The following is a 20,878-nucleotide window of genomic DNA, read 5'->3' as shown; positions in this document are numbered from 1 at the left end:
ATTCAACACTTTTTTTTGTTAGTGATGGGACATAATTAGAACAATAATTAAACACAGTAATGTGTAATGCAAATTTATTTAACACCACTTGAAGTGAAATACAGAAAATTGGCTGTCTAAAATAAATACACATTTTTAATTCTGAATGCATCATTAATCTTAACTGGATTGGTAACTATTGTTAAAAAATGTGGTTTTGAATATTTTTATGTTGCTTTTCCTTTTAGTTTGATGCCAACTGACTCAATACACCAAAGCAGCAGAATTTATACCCCAAAATCTTAGTTTTCAGATGTAAATAGAGCTGTAACGGTGTGAGATTTTTGATCACCGCGGTGATGGAGCAGCAATAACTGCCCCCCCCCCGGCCGAACATAAAATTCCCCTGCGGGCGCGTCCTAGATGAATACAATGGAAATTAATAATTACAACGCAGTATTCTTTTTTAGAAATTAACAGTAACAACTAACTATCTAACTAGTTAACCAACTATATAGGTGTTGTAGAATGAGTATGTGTATGTGCTGCAACCAGTGTGTCAGCATCCTGCGTGTGTTGGGGTGCGCCTTCCCCCACAAGAACGGTGATTGATTCCTTATTATTTTAATTTATTATTATTATTAACCCGCTCTGGAGTAGAGCTCTGACGGTGTGGGATTTTTGATGAAGCAGCAGGAGCCGAACTCAAAACCCCCCGGCGGCCGCGTCGCAAATGAATATAATTAATAATTACAACGCACTATTTCAATATTAACAAATAAACAGTTTGTGTGGGATTTTTAATCACCCCGGTAATGAAGCAGCAAGAGTCGAGGTGTCGGGACTCTTGGAACCCCCCCACCCCAAACACAAAATCCTCCGGCTTGCGGCCGCGTCGCGCACTCAAGAATGCACGCAGCTTGTAATGGAAATGAATACAATGGAAATTCCCCCAGAAGCACTTGAAGTTTGAACACAGGACTGGCAGAAAAAGTAAATTATTAGCAAAGATAAATGTGTTTATTGTAGTTCAAATCACGCACCATATGCAGAACTTTCAAAAAAAAAAAAAAAAGGTGATGAGATGATCATACTGTGATGATGCGGTTATCCAGTGGCGGTTCTACACTAACTTACTCCCTGGGCGAGTAACCCCACCAGCGCCCCCCCCCGCACACATACAAAATTTGACAACATACTGTTATGTTCCCTATCTTCTATTTCGCTATTTTACACAAACAATGTATGACTTTTCTAGACTCGTATTACAGGGGGGTCAAACTCAGTCACATGGGGGCCTAAGTTAAAAACACGCTTAAGGTTTTGGGCCGAAGAAGATAAACATTTACTGAACACACTAAAGCTAAACCTTTAAAACTTTTAAACTGAACTTTTTGAACATAAATATGAATAAAAACAGGAACACAAGTTAAACCTTAAATAACTTGTAATATTTTGCTCTCCATAGAAATATATTCTGTCAAAATTATACAGATATGAACATGCTGCAGAACAAAACAAAGAAAGCCTGGAAATATTAATAAGAAATTACAAATCAAATAATTCCATTCTTTTTGCTCTTTTATCCTTTTTTAGAGCTTTTTTTTTAGAGCTGGACTCCTGGTTCATTTTTAGCAATAATTTCTTAATGTGTGACGCCCTGTGTGTGTCTTTGTGAAACATATCAGAGGGATTAGATCTAAAAAAAAACTGATTGTGATTAATATGTTTAGGTCTTATAAAACATTAAAGACTAAATCATAGAACTCGTCAGTGGGATTACTCCAAAAATATTTGGCATTTCCCTAAATTTGTGCAACACCAACAGCAGAAATCCTCCAAAAAAACTCAATCCATAAAAAATGGTCTGCCCCCACCACCCCTCCCCCTCCCCTTCCCTCTGACACACGCGGCTGCGTCTCTATGACGGGAGGCGCAGAGTTGATTGTCAGATAGAAAAAGACTCCCAATCACTATGGAGTGATATTTCTGCCACCACGTTGCACACAAAACTTTCTAAGTTGAACACAAAACTTTGAGTTTTTTGCTAAAAAATTTTTTTTTTGCTTTCAAAAACCTTTTTTTGTTTTCAAAAACGTTTTTTGCGTTTGCAAAACACATTTTTTCGCATGCGTTGTGTCAAATCTCGCTTTTGTCCTATCTTTGATTTTGCTGACTACTTTGAGCGCGACTTAGCGTGATATGACTGCCACTGACATCGCCAAAAAGAAATTCGCAAGCGTTGTGTGTCATCTTACTTTTTTCCTATCTTTGCTGAGTTAAGTTTCGTTTTGACGTGACCAAGCTGCCATCAAACAGCTGCTGATTTGTCCAGATTCTAACCAATCACATTGCCATATGAATCTAACATGGTGTCTGCTGCCGAGGCTGAACCAGCTCTTTTTACCCTCATTTTTATATTTTTGGATGAAGACGTCTTCATTTTTTTAAAATTGTAGTAGTTTTAGGGGATGTCATCTGGACTTGGTTTTAAAGTTGGAAGACGTTTCACCTCTTATCCAAGAGGCTTTGTCAATTCTGAAATAGCTGGTCTAAGAGCTGGTATATATGCGCTCATGGCGGAGGAGTCAGACCTGAAACTGGAGGTGTTGTCCACTTAGCCTACGTGGTTTCGGGTCGTTAATAGTCCTTTGTCCTCAGCTGGGGGTTGGGGAGTCAGTGACTCCCTCTCCAAATGGTCGTCTCTTTCAGCGGTTAACGACTCAGGTGGAACTGGTTTGGTTTGTTTAGGTTTCAAAACACTGCCGTAGATGGATGGAAGAATAAACCTGAGACCACCATTCTTATTAAGAGAAGGTTTATCCTTCTTGACAAAGATGGCTTCTTTCACTCCTCGCTCAAACCATCCTTTCTCTCTGGCTAGAATTCGGACTTCACTGTCCTCGAAAGAGTGGTTTGTGGCCTTCAGGTGGAGATGTACTGCAGACTCAGGTCCACTTGGGTTGGCTCTGCGATGTTGGTAAAGCCGCTTGTGTAGCGGTTGTTTGGTTTCTCTTATATACTGTTCATTGCAGTTCTCTTTGCAGTGGATAGAGTACACAACATTACTCTGTTTGTAGCTGGGAATTTTGTCCTTTGGATGAACCAGTTTCTGTCTGAGGGTATTGACTGGTTTGAGATGAACTGGGATGTTATGTTGTTTGAAAATCCTTTTAAGTTTTTCAGACAGGCCTGAGATATATGGAATTGAAATACTGTTCCGTTTTGTCTCTTGTTCCTTCTTGTCTTGTTTTCCTGTATGTTGGGATCTGGTGAATGCCCACTTGGGATATCCACAGGTTCGGAGGGCTTGGTGGATATGTTGCTCTTCCTTCTTCTTTCCGTCAGAGCTTGTGGGGACCTCCTGGGCTCTGTGTTGTAATGTCCTGATGACGCCTAGTTTGTGCTGTAAAGGGTGGTTTGAGTCAAATAACAGGTACTGATCTGTGTGAGTAGGCTTTCTGTACACTTCAACCTGGAGCTGTCTGTCCTCTCCAATGATCACAGCACAGTCTAGAAAGGCTAGGGTGTTGTCCTTTGTGTCTTCCCTGGTGAACTTGATGTTCTTGTCTACTGCGTTGATATGATCTGTGAAAGTCTCCACTTCCTGGCTTTTGATCTTGACCAAAGTGTCGTCCACATATCTGAACCAGTGGCTTGGAGTTGTACCTGGGAAGGAGTCCAGGGCTCTTCTCTCAACTTCTTCCATGTACAAATTGGCCACAATGGGTGAGATTGGAGAGCCCATGGCACAGCCGTGTCTCTGCCTGTAGAAGTTTCCCCTGAATTGGAAATATGTGGAGTTGAGGCACACTTCCAGCAGTTCGCAGATGTGGTCTGGTGTCAGATTTGTTCTGTCTTGTAGCTGAGAATCCTGTAGTAATCTCTTCCTCACTGAAATCACTGCCTCCGTGGTGGGAATGCAGGTGAAGAGGGAAGTTACGTCGTAAGACACCATCGTCTCGTCAGAATCCAGCTGAAGATGTTTGACTTTGTTTGCAAAATCTTGTGAATTCCTAACATGATGCTCTGTGTTGCCAACTAGAGGGGCCAAAATAGTAGCCAGGTGTTTAGCCATGTTGTAAGTTATTGAGTCCATGCTGCTGACAATGGGTCTCAGTGGTATTCCTTCCTTGTGGATTTTTGGGAGGCCATAAATGCATGGAGTGGTATTACCCGGGTACAGTCTGTAATAAAGAGGCTTGTCGATGATTTGATCTCTCTCCAGTCTTTGTAGGCAGTCTATAACCTTTTTCTTGTAGCCGCTGGTTGGGTCTCTTCTAAGTGCTTCATAAGTGGTGGTGTCCCTGAGTAGGTTGGTAACTTTGGCTTCATAGTCCGCCGCATTCAGGATCACAGTGCATCTCCCTTTATCCGCTGGTAAAATGTTGATACTGTGGTCCTTCTCCAGGGCTGTCAAGGCCTTTCTTTCATCTGAGGAAAGATTGGAAGGTGGTGGTTTGGCACTGGACAGTGCCGCCGAAATTTTGAGTCGTAATTCTTCAGCTTGAGATCCAGTCAGATTGTTCCTCTTTATGGCCGTTTCTGTAGCTGTGATGAGGATCTACCACGGGGATATGATTTGGTGTAACCGAGAAATTCAGCCCCTTGGATAATACCTCTTTCTCTGTTTGGGTCAGTTCACGGTCGGAAATATTCTTAATCCACCTCTCTCTATCAATCCCTGCCTTAGTGTGGTTTCCTCTATTCTCCCTGTTGAGCCTGTCCTTAAGGATCTGTTGTTGGTTTGTGAGAATCTGAAATTTCTTGATTTGCCGTTGCTTGCTTTTGTGGTGTTGTGCCAGTTGTGCTGTCCGGGTGAAGCCGACAATCTTCTCAAGAACTTCTTCCGTAACAGTTGTGGCCAAGTTGTCCTGTAGATTCTTCATTTTACCTTCCAGGTTGTTGATGATGAAATACGTCTGTCTGATTCTGTCCTTTAAAAGTTGGGTTCTGGCTCTGTGCATGATGTTCTAGGCTCTGTGTCCTTTAACCCCTTTGCCCATCTGTAGGCTTTTGGGAATCACGTTGCTGAGGACAAAGGACTATTAACGACCCGAAACCACGTAGGCTAAGTGGACAACACCTCCAGTTTCAGGTCTGACTCCTCCCCCATGAGCGCATATATACCAGCTCTTAGACCAGCAATTTCAGAATTGACAAAGCCTCTTGGTGAAACGTCTTCCAACTTTAAAACCAAGTCCAGATGACATCCCCTAAAACTACTACAATGGAACCAACCTGGATGAATGAGAGTCTTCATAGACATTTTTTTAAAATATAATTTTAACAATAATTCATACTTTCTTTTTTTAGCATTAGTTCATTTTTATTCAGTCAAATTTTTGAATTTATGGCTGAGGATCTCCTGAAACTTTAAAGTTTATCTGCTGACATTAAATCAACAGGTCTGTGTGATCTGTGAATCCTGCAGAGCAAATTATTAGTGAAAAGTGTGATTTTCTTTAAGGTCTGTTTGTTAAAACAAAACAATAAAAAATTTAAAGCGCATATTATTTTATGCTGCACGCGTGTTTGGGATCAGATTAACAGCAGTAATAAGCAAAAGAATGATGGCTCACCACAGTAGACTCAATGTATATAACACAGAAGAGGCATTTTTTGACTTTTATTATCATTTATGTTTTAGAACTTGTGTTTGTCCAAAGTTAAAAAATATTAGTCATAAAAAATGCTATTTTCTCTTAATATTTCAACAATTTTGACTAAAATAAAACAATAGTTCAGATACAAATCTTAAAAAGTGTTGCTTCCCTGCTGGACGGAGTCAGAGCTCGGACGTTTTTTTCTGCTGCAAACAATTTAAACACGTTCATCACTACACTGACATGAATAAATACTAAACTCTGTTTGATTTTAGCTGCTTTGCTGCTCCTTCTGGGTTTTACTCTGAGAGAAACGGGCCAGAATCGTTGAAAACAGCAGAACCCTGTACGAACAGAACCGACACAGAGTCTAAAGTCCATGTCTGCCTCAGAGTACCGTCAATAACCCTCAGAGACACTTGATTGGTTAGAATCTGGACCAATCAGCAGCTGTTTGATGCCAGCTTGGTCACGTCAAAACGAAACTTAACTCAGCAAAGATAGGAAAAAAGTAAGATGACACACAACGCTTGCAAATTTCTTTTTGGCTATGTCAGTGGCAGTCATATCACGCTTAGTCACGCTCAAAGTAGTCAGCAAAATCAAAGAGAAGACAAAAGCGAGATTTGACAGAACGCACGCGAAAAAAAGTGTTTTGCAAACGAAAAAAACGTTTTTGAAAGCAAAAAAATGTTTTTGAAAGCAAAAAAATGTTTTTGAAAGCAAAAAAATGTTTTTGAAAGCAAAAAAAAACTTTTGAGCAAAAAACTTAGAAAGTTTTGTGTTCAACTTAGAAAGTTTTGTGTGCAACGTGGTGGCAGAAATATCACTCCATAAATCACCTGTTAGTGTGATTCAGCCAGCCACCGGTGAGTTGTGCCCCCCTCTCGAGTTTTTTGACTATGTTCCAAAGACTACCGCAAAGAGGTGTGGCCGCAAGCGTCTTGCAGCAGAGGGCGGTGGTCACGTGCATGTCGGGTCTGCCGTGTCAGAGCAAGGAATTGTGGGAAATAATCCCCATTGCCTGCTTTTGTCGAAATTGGGGTGAGCACGGGTGTTTGTTCTGCCTAATTCCTTTTCATGTGCCTGTTTTACGTTGTTTCACTCTGAGTTATTTCATCTTTTTTTTTTTTTTTTTTTTTTTTTTTGCACCATAAGTGTGAAGAGCAAATAGGATGAAGACATTCTTAAAAGTTTGATGTGTCAAAGGAAAAGTGTTTAGTGTCGGCAGTTGAAGCCATTTCAAATTAAAAGCTTCAAGCTTCCTCTTTGAATATCGTAGCACAATATGAGTAACGCACGCATCGGGCACAGCAAATGCCCCCCTGGGCGACCGCCCACATCGCCCATATCTAAAACCGCCACTGCGGTTATCGTCACACCCCTAGATGTAAATGTATGAAATGTATTCATGCCTGATTTTTGTGAGGTTTAATTCAAAATGATGACATATTTTAGTATTTCGCACAGCCCAGATCCAAACTACTGACTGGAGTTCAATGTTTATTAAATTTAATAGCTCCACATAGAGATAGTCTTTTATAGTCTTTTTTACATGATGAGTAAGACCCTCCTTCTGGTGGGATCATCGCCTCCTAATCATCAAATCAATAAACAAATGAGATTTTCCCATATGCCCTCATTTGCTTAATCATTATCTCCTGAATGAGGGTATTGGGTGACGTCTCTCTGCACTTTGGTGAGTCGATCATTAGAGAAACCCAATCAGACAGTATTAATTAAAGAGGCCAGGGGGGTTGTTCCAAGAGGACAGCAGACAAGTGGATTAAAAGGGGGAAAGGTCTGCCAGCGAAAGTCACTGGAATCCTATTCTTATTAACTCTCTGTGACACACAATCTGCCTCATCAATACACATGACGAGCTCCTATTACAACAAGGAGCTCTGCTCCATAATGTAGATTTCTTTTTCCTCATTTCTGTGACATACATTTGCACAGCATGAAAAACAGGCATAAGGTTAACATTTTTAATCTATAACGTTTAAATAGTTTCAAGGTACATTCATGCCACCTTAGACAACGGGTGTTTTAGCAATCACTTAAAATGAAAAGTCTATATAAAATACTTGTATACACGTGTTTCAGGCACTGCGTTCAAAACTCTCACATTCACATGTAGCCTTGCAAGTTTCTTCAACTGTTTTCAGGCTCAAATCTTATTTTAAGCCAAAAATAATCACTGATGTCACAAAACAAAACTATAAAACTTAGTATTACTACATAATTTATGAGCAGGTAATTGGCTGCTTTACTTTTTGTTCAACGTGTTAGGCAAGTTTTACTTTGTTGCCTGCATTTATAGAGGTCACATGTTTTTAATTGGACTTCTTCTTTTGCTTTCTTTTCATTGTGCTTAATCTACGTCTTTAATTTATTTTTGTGTATTAAAAAAAATGAATGACATGCATCATAAAACACAACCAGCATAGCAGGTTGGTGACATGTAAAGGTCGACAGGATTAGCGTCCTTTCCTAAAACCTGTGAACTTTAAGAATTTTTGTTAAAAATGGCGTATACTTGTTAGCGATAGGAAATAATTAAGATTAAACATAGTGTGTGAAATTGATTAATTAAAAGCTACTTAAAAGGACCTTCAGACAATTGGCCATTTAAAAAATACATTTGTAATTCTAAATGTATTATCGATCTTAAATGGATTCTTGAATATTGTTAAAAAATAAATCCTGAAATGTTCTAATGTTGCTTTGCCTTTTAGTTTGATACCAACTGGCTTTACCTCGAGACCTGGCTCCCACATGGACATCACATTGTGGGTTTTATTACCACTGTAGTTAACTCTGATTACCTGGGGCCCTAGAGTGACTACAAAAATCGACGATGAAGCTTAGGGCACTAAAAAAAAAAAAAAAAAAAAGACCAAGCTTTACTAAACTATATACAAAATTCAAAGGATTTATTCCAAGGCGTAATCACAATTATTTCATAAATCTTGTTTTAAACAAAAAATTTCAAAGCTAAAAATATTTTGTAACTTTCACATGAAATTTTAGATAAAAACTAAGGGGGCTGATTTCATTCCTGCGTCATCATAAACATCTGCTGTGATTGGCAAACTCACCAGTGAGTTCTGGGACTCCAGAGGGTTAAATATCTCCCCAAATACAAACAATTAGCTAAAACATTTTCTATCAATCATACTTTAATTGTTTTATACTTTTTATTTTTATTTATTTAATTTCAGCTGATGTCAGGTTTTTAAAGTCAGTTTTGGAAAGTGCATCAAGAAAGCTTCTCTTTTAGCCTGAAACTTTTATGAAAAAAGGTTTGTGCCCTAAAGTACTCTTCAACATACTGGAAAATTGTATTGCCTGCTTATACTGGAAGAATTAATTTGTTATACTCATTCTCTAATTTTTTTCACAATGTTTTAGATGCACAGATTTAAGTCTCACTCCGAAGTGTTCCCAGTGGCATTTTAATAATGATTATGCCATTTTTTTAGTTTCTGCAGAGTGGCAGGAGTTTATTAGAAATTAGCCTCTGAGTTGTGGGCGGAGTTGTTGGCGCATAGTAAACCAACCCTCACTTCCCATCATCCAATCATTTACACTCTCTCCAGCTAGCTTACAGCTCCTCACACTTCCAACTTAACATTACCAATGCAAGAAAAATAGAGAGCAATATTGGAGCAATCCAATATTCGCACATATCCGTACAGTTTTGAACCAGATGCCAGAGGAAAACAAAGACGTACATGGATCTAAGCTACAAGTCTACAAGGCTTGTGGCCAGCCCATTATATTTTCTACGCAGCAACTCCAAGCTTTTTCAAACTGCCCTTTTTCATCTGCTCCTGATTCACAACAATTTGAGTAAAGAAATACTCAGAAAAGTAATTTTAAGCTTAATTTTCTTTAGCTATGCCCTCTGTCACGAGAATAATCCAACAAGAACATGTTAAAAACACCAAAACACAATTTTTATGGGAGCCACATAGAGTTTTTACATCAGCGTTAATTTTTTCTTTTTCTTTTTTTTTGTTTAGCATCTTTTTTTCTCTCAAATGTGACTGAATGCACGGACCAGACACAGGTTTGAATTAATGAGAGCGTGAAATGATGTGACACCAAATGTGATTATTACAGCTTTGGAGGGCAATGAAGACATCATTCAGAGAGTCATTACCTGGGGACTGAAGGGCCAAACAACACTACACTAAAATTGATCAGTGCAATTATCTGCTGATTCCAACAGGGTCCAATTCTTTCTCTCTTGCATCATTATTTTAACTGTCAGTCTTCTTTTCTGTGTTTTCTTGCTCCCTTGTTTGTGTTACTTGAAATCTTAACCCCTGCTAAACTCATGCCCTCCTTTGTCTTTATCCTTATTACAGTTCCAGTGATATGTCAGAAGATGTCACTCAAGAAGATATTCTTGCTCCTTGTTGTCATCTGTACGGTCAGCCTCCTGCTACACAAAAGGGACTACTTGACCTGGTGAGTAACTGAAGGACAGCCATTGTATGTCCACGCATACTAAATTTACCACCTTTTGAAAAGTCCTCATACTGCTTGCCAGTGACTAACTGGGGGGAGTGTGTGCATTTTAATGCAATAGTTAGAATGTATACAACTATTACCGTACTTGATTTGCAAATTTTAAATACAATTATTAAGTGAGTTCTTAGAGATTTCACTTAGACACTGTCAGGAACTGCTGGTGTAGGACCCAAAATGCAGGAGACCAGGCTTGGCAGATAAATACATAAACTGAAAAAAGACTAAACCTATGGAGAACTAAAAAGGTGCAGATGACCTGACACTGAGGAACTGAAAACCAGACACTTAAATAGACTGAGGGTGATCAACTAAATGAAGACCAGCTGTGGATGATCAACCTGAACCAAGTGAGCCTGTCAAGGAAAACAGAAAATGACAAAGACACCACAAAAAACCAGGCAACATATCATATTTGATACATGCATTTCCGAGACCCCTATCTCTTTAGCATAATCAAAATGTTCCTTAAATGGCCTATATCAGGTTAATCCTTAAGCTTGTCAAAATAAACTATATCCATATAGCTGATAATATATTACCTTTTGCACAATGCAGAGCACATTTTTAATGAAATATTAGTTACTTTTGTAGTTCATTTTTCTACCCAGAAGTAAGACGACTTGATCTCTGAGGCTCCGGCTTTTGCTCCTTCTGGGTCCCACCCGCTTCAGGACGTCAACCTAGAGCCGGCCTCACAGCGTGTGTGCGTTTCACCCACGAAAACAAACAATATTCAAAATTTTGCAAAAAATGGAAATGCATATTGTGCATATAAAAGGAAAGCGTTTTGCTGATTTTTTTAGGAGGAGCTGGTTTTTAGAGGAATGCTCAGAAATGTGTGAATGGGTAAAATACCACTTTCATGGAATCCATGGACACCAGTGAAGATCACAAATCATTGAAGAAAAAAGGTTCAGAGCACTGTCTAGTGGGTCTAGATGACCCAACTCCCAATGTTAAAGTGCCTAGGATAGCACAAGGGTTACATCAGCAGTGCAGCAAAAAAAATGAAATGAAGACAACTGAGCTGTTGGCAGATTTTTTACACACCAAAGCTATTCATTAAAAATCAAACCCAATAGTTTCTAAAAGCACAGACATGATAGTTCTCTGAATAATATTGAAAAAAAGAAATAACTTTCCTTTTCCCTTTTCTCGTTGACTTATTATTTGCCGGAGAAGTTCCCAGTTCATCACCTCAGTCAACCTTTTAAATTCGTGAGTGTCTTAAATGTATCTTGCTGCATTCTTAATCTGCTCATTAACTGACTGAAGTCAACACTGTGATTTAAGCAAAGACGCAGTAGCAATTTCAAGCCAAAGAACAAATTGTGATATTCTGTCTATTATATTCTTTTTCAAAATGAGAATTTATTTTCTAAGCCAATGTTTTGAGTGATGGACTTTTTAAGTTACAGATGTGCAAAATTCAAAAAAACTATTAATGTCATTTTTTTGTACTGTAGTTTTTGGACTATAAGTCGCTTCAGAGTAAAAGTTGCAGCAGCCAAAAAAATGTATAATAGAGAAAAAAAATCATATAAACACTGGAGTACAAGTTGCACCTTTGGGAGAAATTTGGTTTAAACAAAATACGGGAACAAGAATGCACATTTTATTTTGAAAAGCAAGTCTTCATAATGGTATAGATAGCAATAATAAGCTGAATATCTGCACGTTTCACTACCATAACATATGATACTTATTAAGCTTCATGAAACATAGGAGCAATTTAGTATTATCTGTATAATATATAATAATCCATGTTCAAACCAGTTCTTCTAATTCGTCAATTGCTTTCTTTCATCTTACAATTAAAAGCTCAAGAAGTTGATTTTGCATGGTATAGGCCCTTAAAGTATTGTGCATGTGAGCTAATATTGTTTCAGAAAGCCAATGCTTTAGATAAGATAAGATAGATAAGCGTTGATTGTTTTTTTATGTTAAAAACAAGACATTTTCTTTTGGCAGCTCCCTAGTCTGGACAATGACTTACAGACAATGAGGTCTAATGCAGTTTTCTTTTTTTCTGTACCCTTAGGTATAAAGAGAGCTTCCATGTGGATTGTCCTGTCCGATTGAATTCCCCTCCATGCCAGAAACCTAAGCACACCAATATTGTCTTTCTCAAGACCCACAAAACAGCCAGCACCACCATGCAGAACCTGCTGTTCCGCTTTGGGGAGCTCAACAACTTGACGGTGGCGCTGCCAATACAAGCCTGCGGTCACCAGTTCTGCTACCCACGTTCCTTCAACACCCAGTTTGTTCACCCACACACCCTGCCTGCCAATGTGATCACAAACCACATGCGCTTTAACAAGACAGCACTGCAACACCTAATGCCAAATGACACCATTTACATCACAATCCTGAGAGAGCCGGTCTCCATGTTTGAATCCTTGTTCACTTATTATTCACGTCACTGTGAGAGCTTTAGAAGGGTACCCAATGGCTCTCTAGAGGTTTTCCTAAACAGGCCCTACAATTACTATCGGCCATTAGAGTATGACTCGTCATATGCACATAACTGTTTGACTTTTGACCTCGGAGGAGACAAAGATTGGCCAGCAAATGACGTGAGTTATGCTCAAGCCTTTGCTGCAGAGTTGGATCAAGTTTTCTCCTTGGTGATGATTTCCGAGTATTTTGATGAATCTTTAGTTCTCCTTCGTCATCTCCTTTCCTGGAATTTGGAGGACATTCTGTATGTCAAGCTCAACATGCGAACAGAAGATTCTAAGAAGAGCGTGGCACCAGATCTTCTTGCAAAGATCCGAGCCTGGAATTCCATCGATTCATACCTTTATGAGTATTTTAACGCCACACTGTGGCGCAAACTGTCAGAGTTCGGTCTAGTCCATGTGGAGAGGGAGGTGCAGCTCCTTCGGGATGCTCAGGAGAGGTTGATGAAAACCTGCTTTGGCAGGGAGGAACCACTCTTCCGTTCGACTGGAGAGATCAAAAGAAAGGATCTTCGCCCTTGGAAACCCAATGAAAAAGTTGATATTGTTGGTTACGACCTTCCTTCAAATATAAGCCGTGAAGCACAGAAGCTCTGCCTCAAGTACATTATGCCAGAGATTTCGTACACAGAAGCGCTTCTTCGATCCCAGTCGCTGAGGCATAGTCAATCCAAGAGAAAGAGTTCCCAGAAGCCCTCTGTCCCCCAGCCACCGACACACACACTGCAGCCTCGGCATTCTCATGTTAGTCATAACCAACAGCCGGCCTCTCCAGCTAAAGGCCACTCTTCAGTAACAGGCCCAAAATCCATCCTAAATCCCAAATCTATCCCAAAGCAAGTTGTAATTACAAAGTCTAAGCCTAAATCTTCTCATACCAAGGCCTAGTAAGCTAAATCAACATGTAAGTGCCCGACAGACTGTGTTGTTTTTTACATTCTGACCCCCAACAGAAGTAATAGCATTGTGTTTGTGTGTGGTAATGCGTGTGTGTGTGTGTGGGGGGGGGGGGGGGGGGTAAATTGTCTAACTGTTGAGGCAAGAATGTGTGAAAAACAAAACTGTTTTTATGAAGTTGAGAATCTTTCTTCCAAGTCTAAATGGAGGACAAAGCGACCGCAAAACACTGGGACTAAAGTGGAAGCCATTTGTCTCTGCATGACGACCACATTGAATGAAAATGGGTTCTGTGTGAAAAAAAAGGTTTTATTTAACTTGAACTCAGATGAGACTTTTTAGACTTGGGTTTCTTATTAGGCACAGTGTGCTTTGTGTGTATCATAATGATACATTAACTTGTTACTTGCCTTTATATTTTCTTACTTTTAACTTTTTCTCTTTAACATACGCTACACGCGACCCTTGACAGAGGTCACTACACACATCTAACCTCCAAAAACAGATCCTCACTTCTTTACCAGCCATTAAACGATAAAGAAACAATTACGAGCTGTTCTACTTTTCCAAACCTAATGCTGTGTAAACACACCAGGCACGTGTGGGACATGCTGAACGTTAGTTCTTGAACGCACTTTTAATATATTCCCACTGGACTGTCGCTACCCGATGTTAGCACGTTTACTCACAGTACGAAGAGGCTTGGTGCAAAATGCCGAAAGTTTGCAAATCTCACTAGTATTGCTCCAGGCTTTTCTTTTTCTTTCACGGCTCTGTTGTAATATATGAAAGACTAGGAGTCATAGAATTCCAACATGTCACAAACCGCAATTATTAATTTCTCCTTCATGATCAATTTTTCAACGGTTTGTACTTCGTGTTTTGAAAGGGATGCTAACCATACATTACCACAAAATATGAGTTCCTGATTACTTTAAAGTTCAATTGGTTTAACTTTTAATGCGTGTTCAATGGCTGCACGTATTTTCTAAATAGAGACTGAAATTGGACTTGTATAGCGACAAGTGAACACGAAAGCCAGAAAACACGCATTTATATGCATTCACATAGACTCCATTAACGAACAAGTGTTTCTGAGTCTGGAGTGAACATAGCATTGGAGCCAGACTTAATAAAAAGCTGTTAAAGAGATGGAAAGATGTTGCAAAAGGTCTAAAACAGCTCACATTTTGAAGCCTTTTGTCTTCTCCGCCTTTGACCTCTCCTGCCTTTCTGCAGCATAATTTTCTCCACCACACACCAGGTTCTGCACTTGCATTGGAGCCTGTTCTGACCTTCTCCAAAACACTTTTGACTCAGAGAGAAGCAATAACACTGGATTTCATTTTACGTGGGACATCTTCAGCACGATTTAAAGTTTACACATTATTGCAGTAAATACAATGTTGGATTACTAACCAATCGGAAACCCCAAAGCTTGGATGGCAGTGTCTGTGACAAAGATATAAGAGAGCAAGACAGGGACTTGAACTTGAAAGACTTGTAGCCACAGCCTTGAATATTTAATTGTCTCATTACTCAGTACCTCCTATGGCCCAAGTTCTAAGGTTACGTTGATGTACATGTTCAAACAAGAGAAAGCTGCTGTTGCTGCAACCTAAAGCATACATTTGAGACTTTTTCTACTTTGCAAAATACTTCCCGGTGACAAACTGCATTTGCAATAATGGAAGTGTGTGATGGAGAAAATGTTTCTTGGCTTGCCTTTGTTTTTCTTTAAATCAGCCGCAACAGCATTAGTGTGGTAAAGTCCCACTCCAATTATCTTTGATTTATCGTACAAGCGTTCCCAGTTGTCTTATAAGTAGAATTTTTAGCCAAAATCAAAAAGCCTGTGTTGTTTTCTAGGACATAATTTCTGAAGGGCAGCAGGATTTCATCAGAAGTTTGGATTGTGGGCGGGACCATTGGCGCACTGGTGCAAACAAAATGGCAAGCAGTCCTGGAGCCATCTAGCCGTTTGGAGCCAGATGCCAATTTACAGGAGGAAACCAAAGACGTACATGGATCTAGTCGTTTATAAGTGGATGCATAAGAAGGGAGCAGATTAGTTTCACCCTTGCAGTCAAGGGTGGCACTAACCTGCAAAATATAGCTTGAAATATACATAAGTTGAATCAGATGAATATACTTTTTATTATTTTTTAGACATGTCTAGTCTATGATTACTTTTTTCTGTGTGGGGTTTTCAACGTTTCTTTGGTTAAAAAAAGAAACCTGGTGCTCCAGCCGCCCATGCGTCCCTTGTATCCAGACTGCACCGCACACACTGACTGGAAGTGCAGCTGACACATGCGTTTTACTGTTTCTGTCTTTCTGTCATCATTAAAGACGTCTTATTTTTAATTACTTCTTTTATGTACATCTCGCCAACTGTTTGATTACATTGGTGCAATTTTGTGACTCATATAGTCTTTTTTATCCACTAAAACTGTGCATTAGAAAAACACTAGGTGAGGCACACAGTATGCCTGCCTCAAGGCAGAGGGCACTGGTGAAGCCAGAAAATGTGACACCGCAGCTAAAGAATAAAAGAGCAAGTCAGCTGCAGCCATCTAGTTATTCTTCAATATGGTTTAGCATCATTTTCTGGATAGACAAAATTAGTCTAAACTCAGAAATTTGTTTCGACAAGTCACTGGCAGTGATCACCATTGAAACAGAGTAACTTGAAAAACTGAAAAAAGAAAAGGAACACTAAAAACAGCTTATTCATGTGTTTTTTCAGAAGGAACGGTGCATGGACTTCATTTATAAGTAAAAGTAAGTCAATGATAAAAACATTTTCAATGCTAAAGTTGTATACGGAAGAAAATGTTAAAATGAAATTTTAAACAACACACTAACTGTTGCCAATCAAATGGTGAATAAGCTACATTGTAGATTTCATTTGTTTGTAAATCTGACTGATGAGGTCAGTGCCTCACCAGCTGTAAACTTTACTGAACGTAACTGGTTTCTACGTGACTAGAAGTTTTTTCCAACTGCATTTTTTGCATTTTTTGTGTTTCTGACACAACAATTTGAATGAAGAAATACTCCAAAATGCAAATTTAATTTTAATTTATTTCCTCCATCATCAGAAAAATGCTGTAAGAACATCTTTATTTCACAGTTTTCATTGGAGTTGGACTTTATATGTGGTTTCAAAAAGTTTTGGAGTAAGTATTACATTTACAAACTGTGAAGGGATACTTGGGAGAGACAAAAAATAAGGGTTTATCACTGCTGTTTTTTTGGTAGATTGACTGTTTTATTTCACAAAGCTTTAGCTTAGTTGTTAGAAAAGGCACAAACCCTGTGAGCTTGGCATGAACCAGAAACTCTTTGAAAGACCACAGAAAAGATTTATATTTACTTCACACATTCCATTGGTGTATTGTCTTTCACTAATGGACTGTTATGAACTGAGACATAAAAAGGACTTTTATTTTTAATTTTACGTAATATAAAACCACTTTTTTTTATTTTTACTTGAGTTGTATAAGGTCTTTATCTTACAAATAACTATTAATAAAGTTTTCATCTTAAAACTTTTAAAACTGATGCTTTTCTAACAGGAAGTTATGCTTCTTGAAGTTTTACTAGCAGATTTATGAAGTGGTACTTCCTTTCCTACTTCTGATCAAACCTACTAATAAGGCTTTGAATGCATGAAATGCACTCTAATTTATCTTATTTATTTAAAGACATTCTAACTGTGATTTGATTGTTTGAAGGTAGGCAAAACTGCAATAACAACAGGAGATGTAAGTTATTCTATTGGGGGTTTTACAATTTTATTTATGACATATAACAGAGTCCAATCAAACTGCATCAGCTTCTGCTGCTATGGTTACATCCAGAGGATGACATGTTTTATATTTTGTACATTTTAAAACCCAGGTGACTATCATACAGATACAAGTTGTGTTCTTACTAGGATTAATGAAGGACAGGTAAATGACCTTGCCGATCTCGTAACATGTGTCTCAACATTTTGTGTTCCTGCTGAAACTAATAATTCAAGCACTGTAAGAAAAGTTCTTCTAAATGCTGTAAACCAACAAGGAAACACTGACTATGGGGTACTGTTTTTCTCTGTCTGAAGGATCATGTTGATTACTGGGATAAAAATTGCTCACGTTTAAATAGATGATGACGATTAGAATTTTTTGCCATTATTTAAACTTTTTTTCAAATATATTTATCAAACTCCTTTGACTTTAAATAATCTTTTTGGTGGCAAAGTACTTATCTGCCCCAAACAATTTAGAGTGAAAATGCAGTCATGAACTTGAAAAATTTAGAAAATGTGTTTTTTAAAGCAATTTATCAGTTAACTTATTCATTATTATTATTACTAATGTTTTATTAATTATTCAATTAAGTTAACCACATGTACTTATATACGCAATGGTGAACAAAAAGATAGATATTTTTTCTGCAAGGATTTGCATGAAGGATTTGTTTTTCAATGGGTACTACATTTTGTTTTATGCCATTTTTTCCACTCGTGCACTAAAATAGGAATGAATTTAAAATAAAAGCTGAGGAGAAAAGCTATTTTCAAAAACTTTCCTCACATGTCTGTTCATCAATAACCCATTTGTCCAGGGTTGGAAGTGCTTTTCTGGTTGGCAGAAAGGTTTGTGTTGTAATGTTTCACATCTTTCACTACTTTTTCATTATTAGCCATGCTGTCAAGTCTCAAGCACTGTTTTCTAAAATTGCCATATTGACTCTGAAAATGCTACTGTAAAATAAAAATAAAAATCCACTGCTTCGGCCACAAAAACATGTCTTTTACTAGTTGTTCTTTTTTTGTTAAGGTAAAACTTTGTTTTTTATTTTTTATTTTGCAGGGAAGTTAAATGGAAGTGATTTATTGTGCAATTAAAATTTATAAACCGTGAATTTTTTTGTTTGATTATCTTCTTTTTAAGTTTCTTTTTGGAGAAAGGATTAAAAAAGCTGAAAAGAAATATTTTTCTAATGACTTGATTTTTTGGATCAGATGGAAAAGGTTTTGTTGAGTAAAGGGGCTCCGCACAAATGTCCAGGGACAATCACAGCTTCATGCCCCAAAGCTTTGTAATGAATGATGAGAAATAATACTGAATAAAGATTTTAAAAGAACAGACTTCATTTTTTCATGAATGTTTTATTCTAAGCTGTCATATTTTGTTTTTATGCACATCCAATAGGACACACTGACATGGGTTTACATTTACCAAAATAAACAACAGATGAGCAAATGAAATCAGTATTATCTGCCAAGCAAAAGTAATTTTCAAGGAGTATATTGTGTTGCTCTTTTATTTCTTGCAGAGTCAGAATTATTAGGTCACTATGTAAGTAAATGAAATCTGTTTTGAGAAGTGAAACAATCCTGACCCATTACTTTATTACTTTATCTTTATTTGTGTAGCACTTCTCATCCACTGTCACAAGAACAGGCAGACGGCTGGATCCAAATGCAGCAGGTTTATTAGCCCAGCTAAAAGTCTAAGCTAAATCAGGGTCAGGCAGGCGGGAGTCAATAACAGGGATAAGTTCAGAGAGACAGAGTTGTCAAGATTTAGGCAAGAGTCACGGCAGGCAGGCAAACAGAGCCAGAATCAGAAGTTGGAAGATCAGGTCCAAACACAACACTCGGTAAGGAAGGCAGACAATACTTTGCACTGAGCTTCACTTAGTGCAGTGTGCTATCTTAGATGACCCCACCCTTACATTGACGTGTTCTCCCTACCATGATAAAGGTGGATAAAGGTGGAAAGATTTCATGGAATCCATGGACACCAGTGAAGATCACAAATCATTGAAGAAAAAAGGTTCAGCGCACTGTCTAGTGGGTCTAGATGACCCAACTCCCAATGGTTAAGTGCCTAAGATAACACAAGGGTTACGTAAGCTGTGGTTGATTGAGTGATTATTAGTCAGATGTGCAGCATCCAGGAAGTGTAGTTTAGCCATTGTGCTATCCTGGGCACTTTACCATTGGGAGTTGGGTCATCTAGACCCACTAGAAATGTGCTGAACCTTTTTTCTTCAATCATTTGTGATCTTCACTGGTGTCCATGGATTCCATGAAATCTTTCCACCTTTATCCACCTTTGTCATGGTAGGGAGAACACGTCAATGTAAGGGATGGGGTCATTTAAGATAGCACAAGGGTTAAAATTTAGGAGATGGTTCCCGCTGGTGACCAGAGAGTGGGACAGAACTCTGACTTCTGACATACACAATGTTGTATCTCAAAGTGCTTGACAAAACACCCAAAAATGAAAAGCCTATTCACACACATACACAAAATCTATTTAGAAAAAGGAAGAAGCAAGGAAATGCTATCAGACTGCATGACTTTAAGTTAACCTAAAGTCTAACTGTTTTCAAATATAAATAAATTGTTAATATAACTTAAACAATTATTAATATCAAACTATCAAGACATTAAAATATTTATTCAAGAAATACAAATTTAGGTAACACTATAAAAAACAATAAATAACTGCAACTGAGAACAGATTTTTCCTCCCTGAAATGTTACATTTTCCTGTAGATGCCTATGATAAGTGTGAGTGCCAACAATTGTATTCCAAAACAGCAGATTTTTGGTGGCACCGCCTTGAATTAAATCCGATTAAATCTGCTTTTGAACATATACCTGCAAGTAGCTTAATAATCTAAATAACGCAGTTGTTCATCACATACTTAAAAAGAATTAGAATATAAAAAGGAACAATTTTAAACTGTTTAAATATTATATAAATTGCTACAAGTATATAATAAAACATGTGAACAAGCCTTGTTAACTTATAACAAAAAGATATTAAACAAACAAGTAGGCACAAAATTAAAATTTTAACGTTTTTTTATGCAAAAGATGATCTTACAAAGACCTCTAGGGGTATTTTTTTACTGCCTTAACTGGAATTACTTAAAATCCAAACTACTTTAATATGAGATTACGGAGCCCCTAAAGGGCCATTGATGAAAAAAAAAATGGAGGAAAAAAAAAGTTTTTTGAAGTAAAAAAAACTAACTGGTGCGCACCTGAAACTAACTGGTGCGCACCTGAAACTAACTGGTGCGCACCTGAAACTAACTGGTGCGCACCTGAAACTAACTGGTGCGCACCAGTTAGTTTTTTCTTTTCTTTTTTACTTCAAAAAATATTTTTTACTTCAAAAAAAATTTTTTTACTTCAAAAAAAAATTTTTTCCTCCATTTTTTTTTTTTTTCATCAATGGCCCTTTAGGGGCTCCGTATAATATAGCTTTTACAGATTTTCTGGTTTTTCTGGGAGCAAAACGATCTACAAAATCATCATATGACAACTGCTATGAGACCATATGGTTTTTGGCAAGTCCACTGAGGATTTCTTGC

The 20,878-nt window shown here is 38.0% G+C and overlaps 1 protein-coding gene across 1 annotated transcript in view; it reads left to right on the top strand.

Moving 5' to 3' along the window:
* gal3st3 (galactose-3-O-sulfotransferase 3) overlaps positions 1-13,561 on the top strand; it is a 47,043-nt gene extending 33,482 nt beyond the window's left edge. Inside the window, exons 3-4 of the mRNA XM_004079931.3 lie at positions 9,962-10,064; positions 12,169-13,561. Of these exons, the coding sequence (XP_004079979.2) occupies positions 9,962-10,064; positions 12,169-13,480 (1,415 nt within the window). The 3' untranslated portion in view covers positions 13,481-13,561. The remainder of the gene's footprint in view (positions 1-9,961; positions 10,065-12,168) is intronic.
* Positions 13,562-20,878: the final 7,317 nt, after the last annotated feature.

The sequence above is a fragment of the Oryzias latipes genome, chromosome 18, assembly GCF_002234675.1.
Source record: "Oryzias latipes chromosome 18, ASM223467v1".
Taxonomy (NCBI): Eukaryota; Metazoa; Chordata; class Actinopteri; order Beloniformes; family Adrianichthyidae; genus Oryzias; species Oryzias latipes.
The sequence above is the reverse complement of the archived record's forward strand: the minus strand, read 5'-3'. Positions and strand labels throughout refer to the sequence as shown.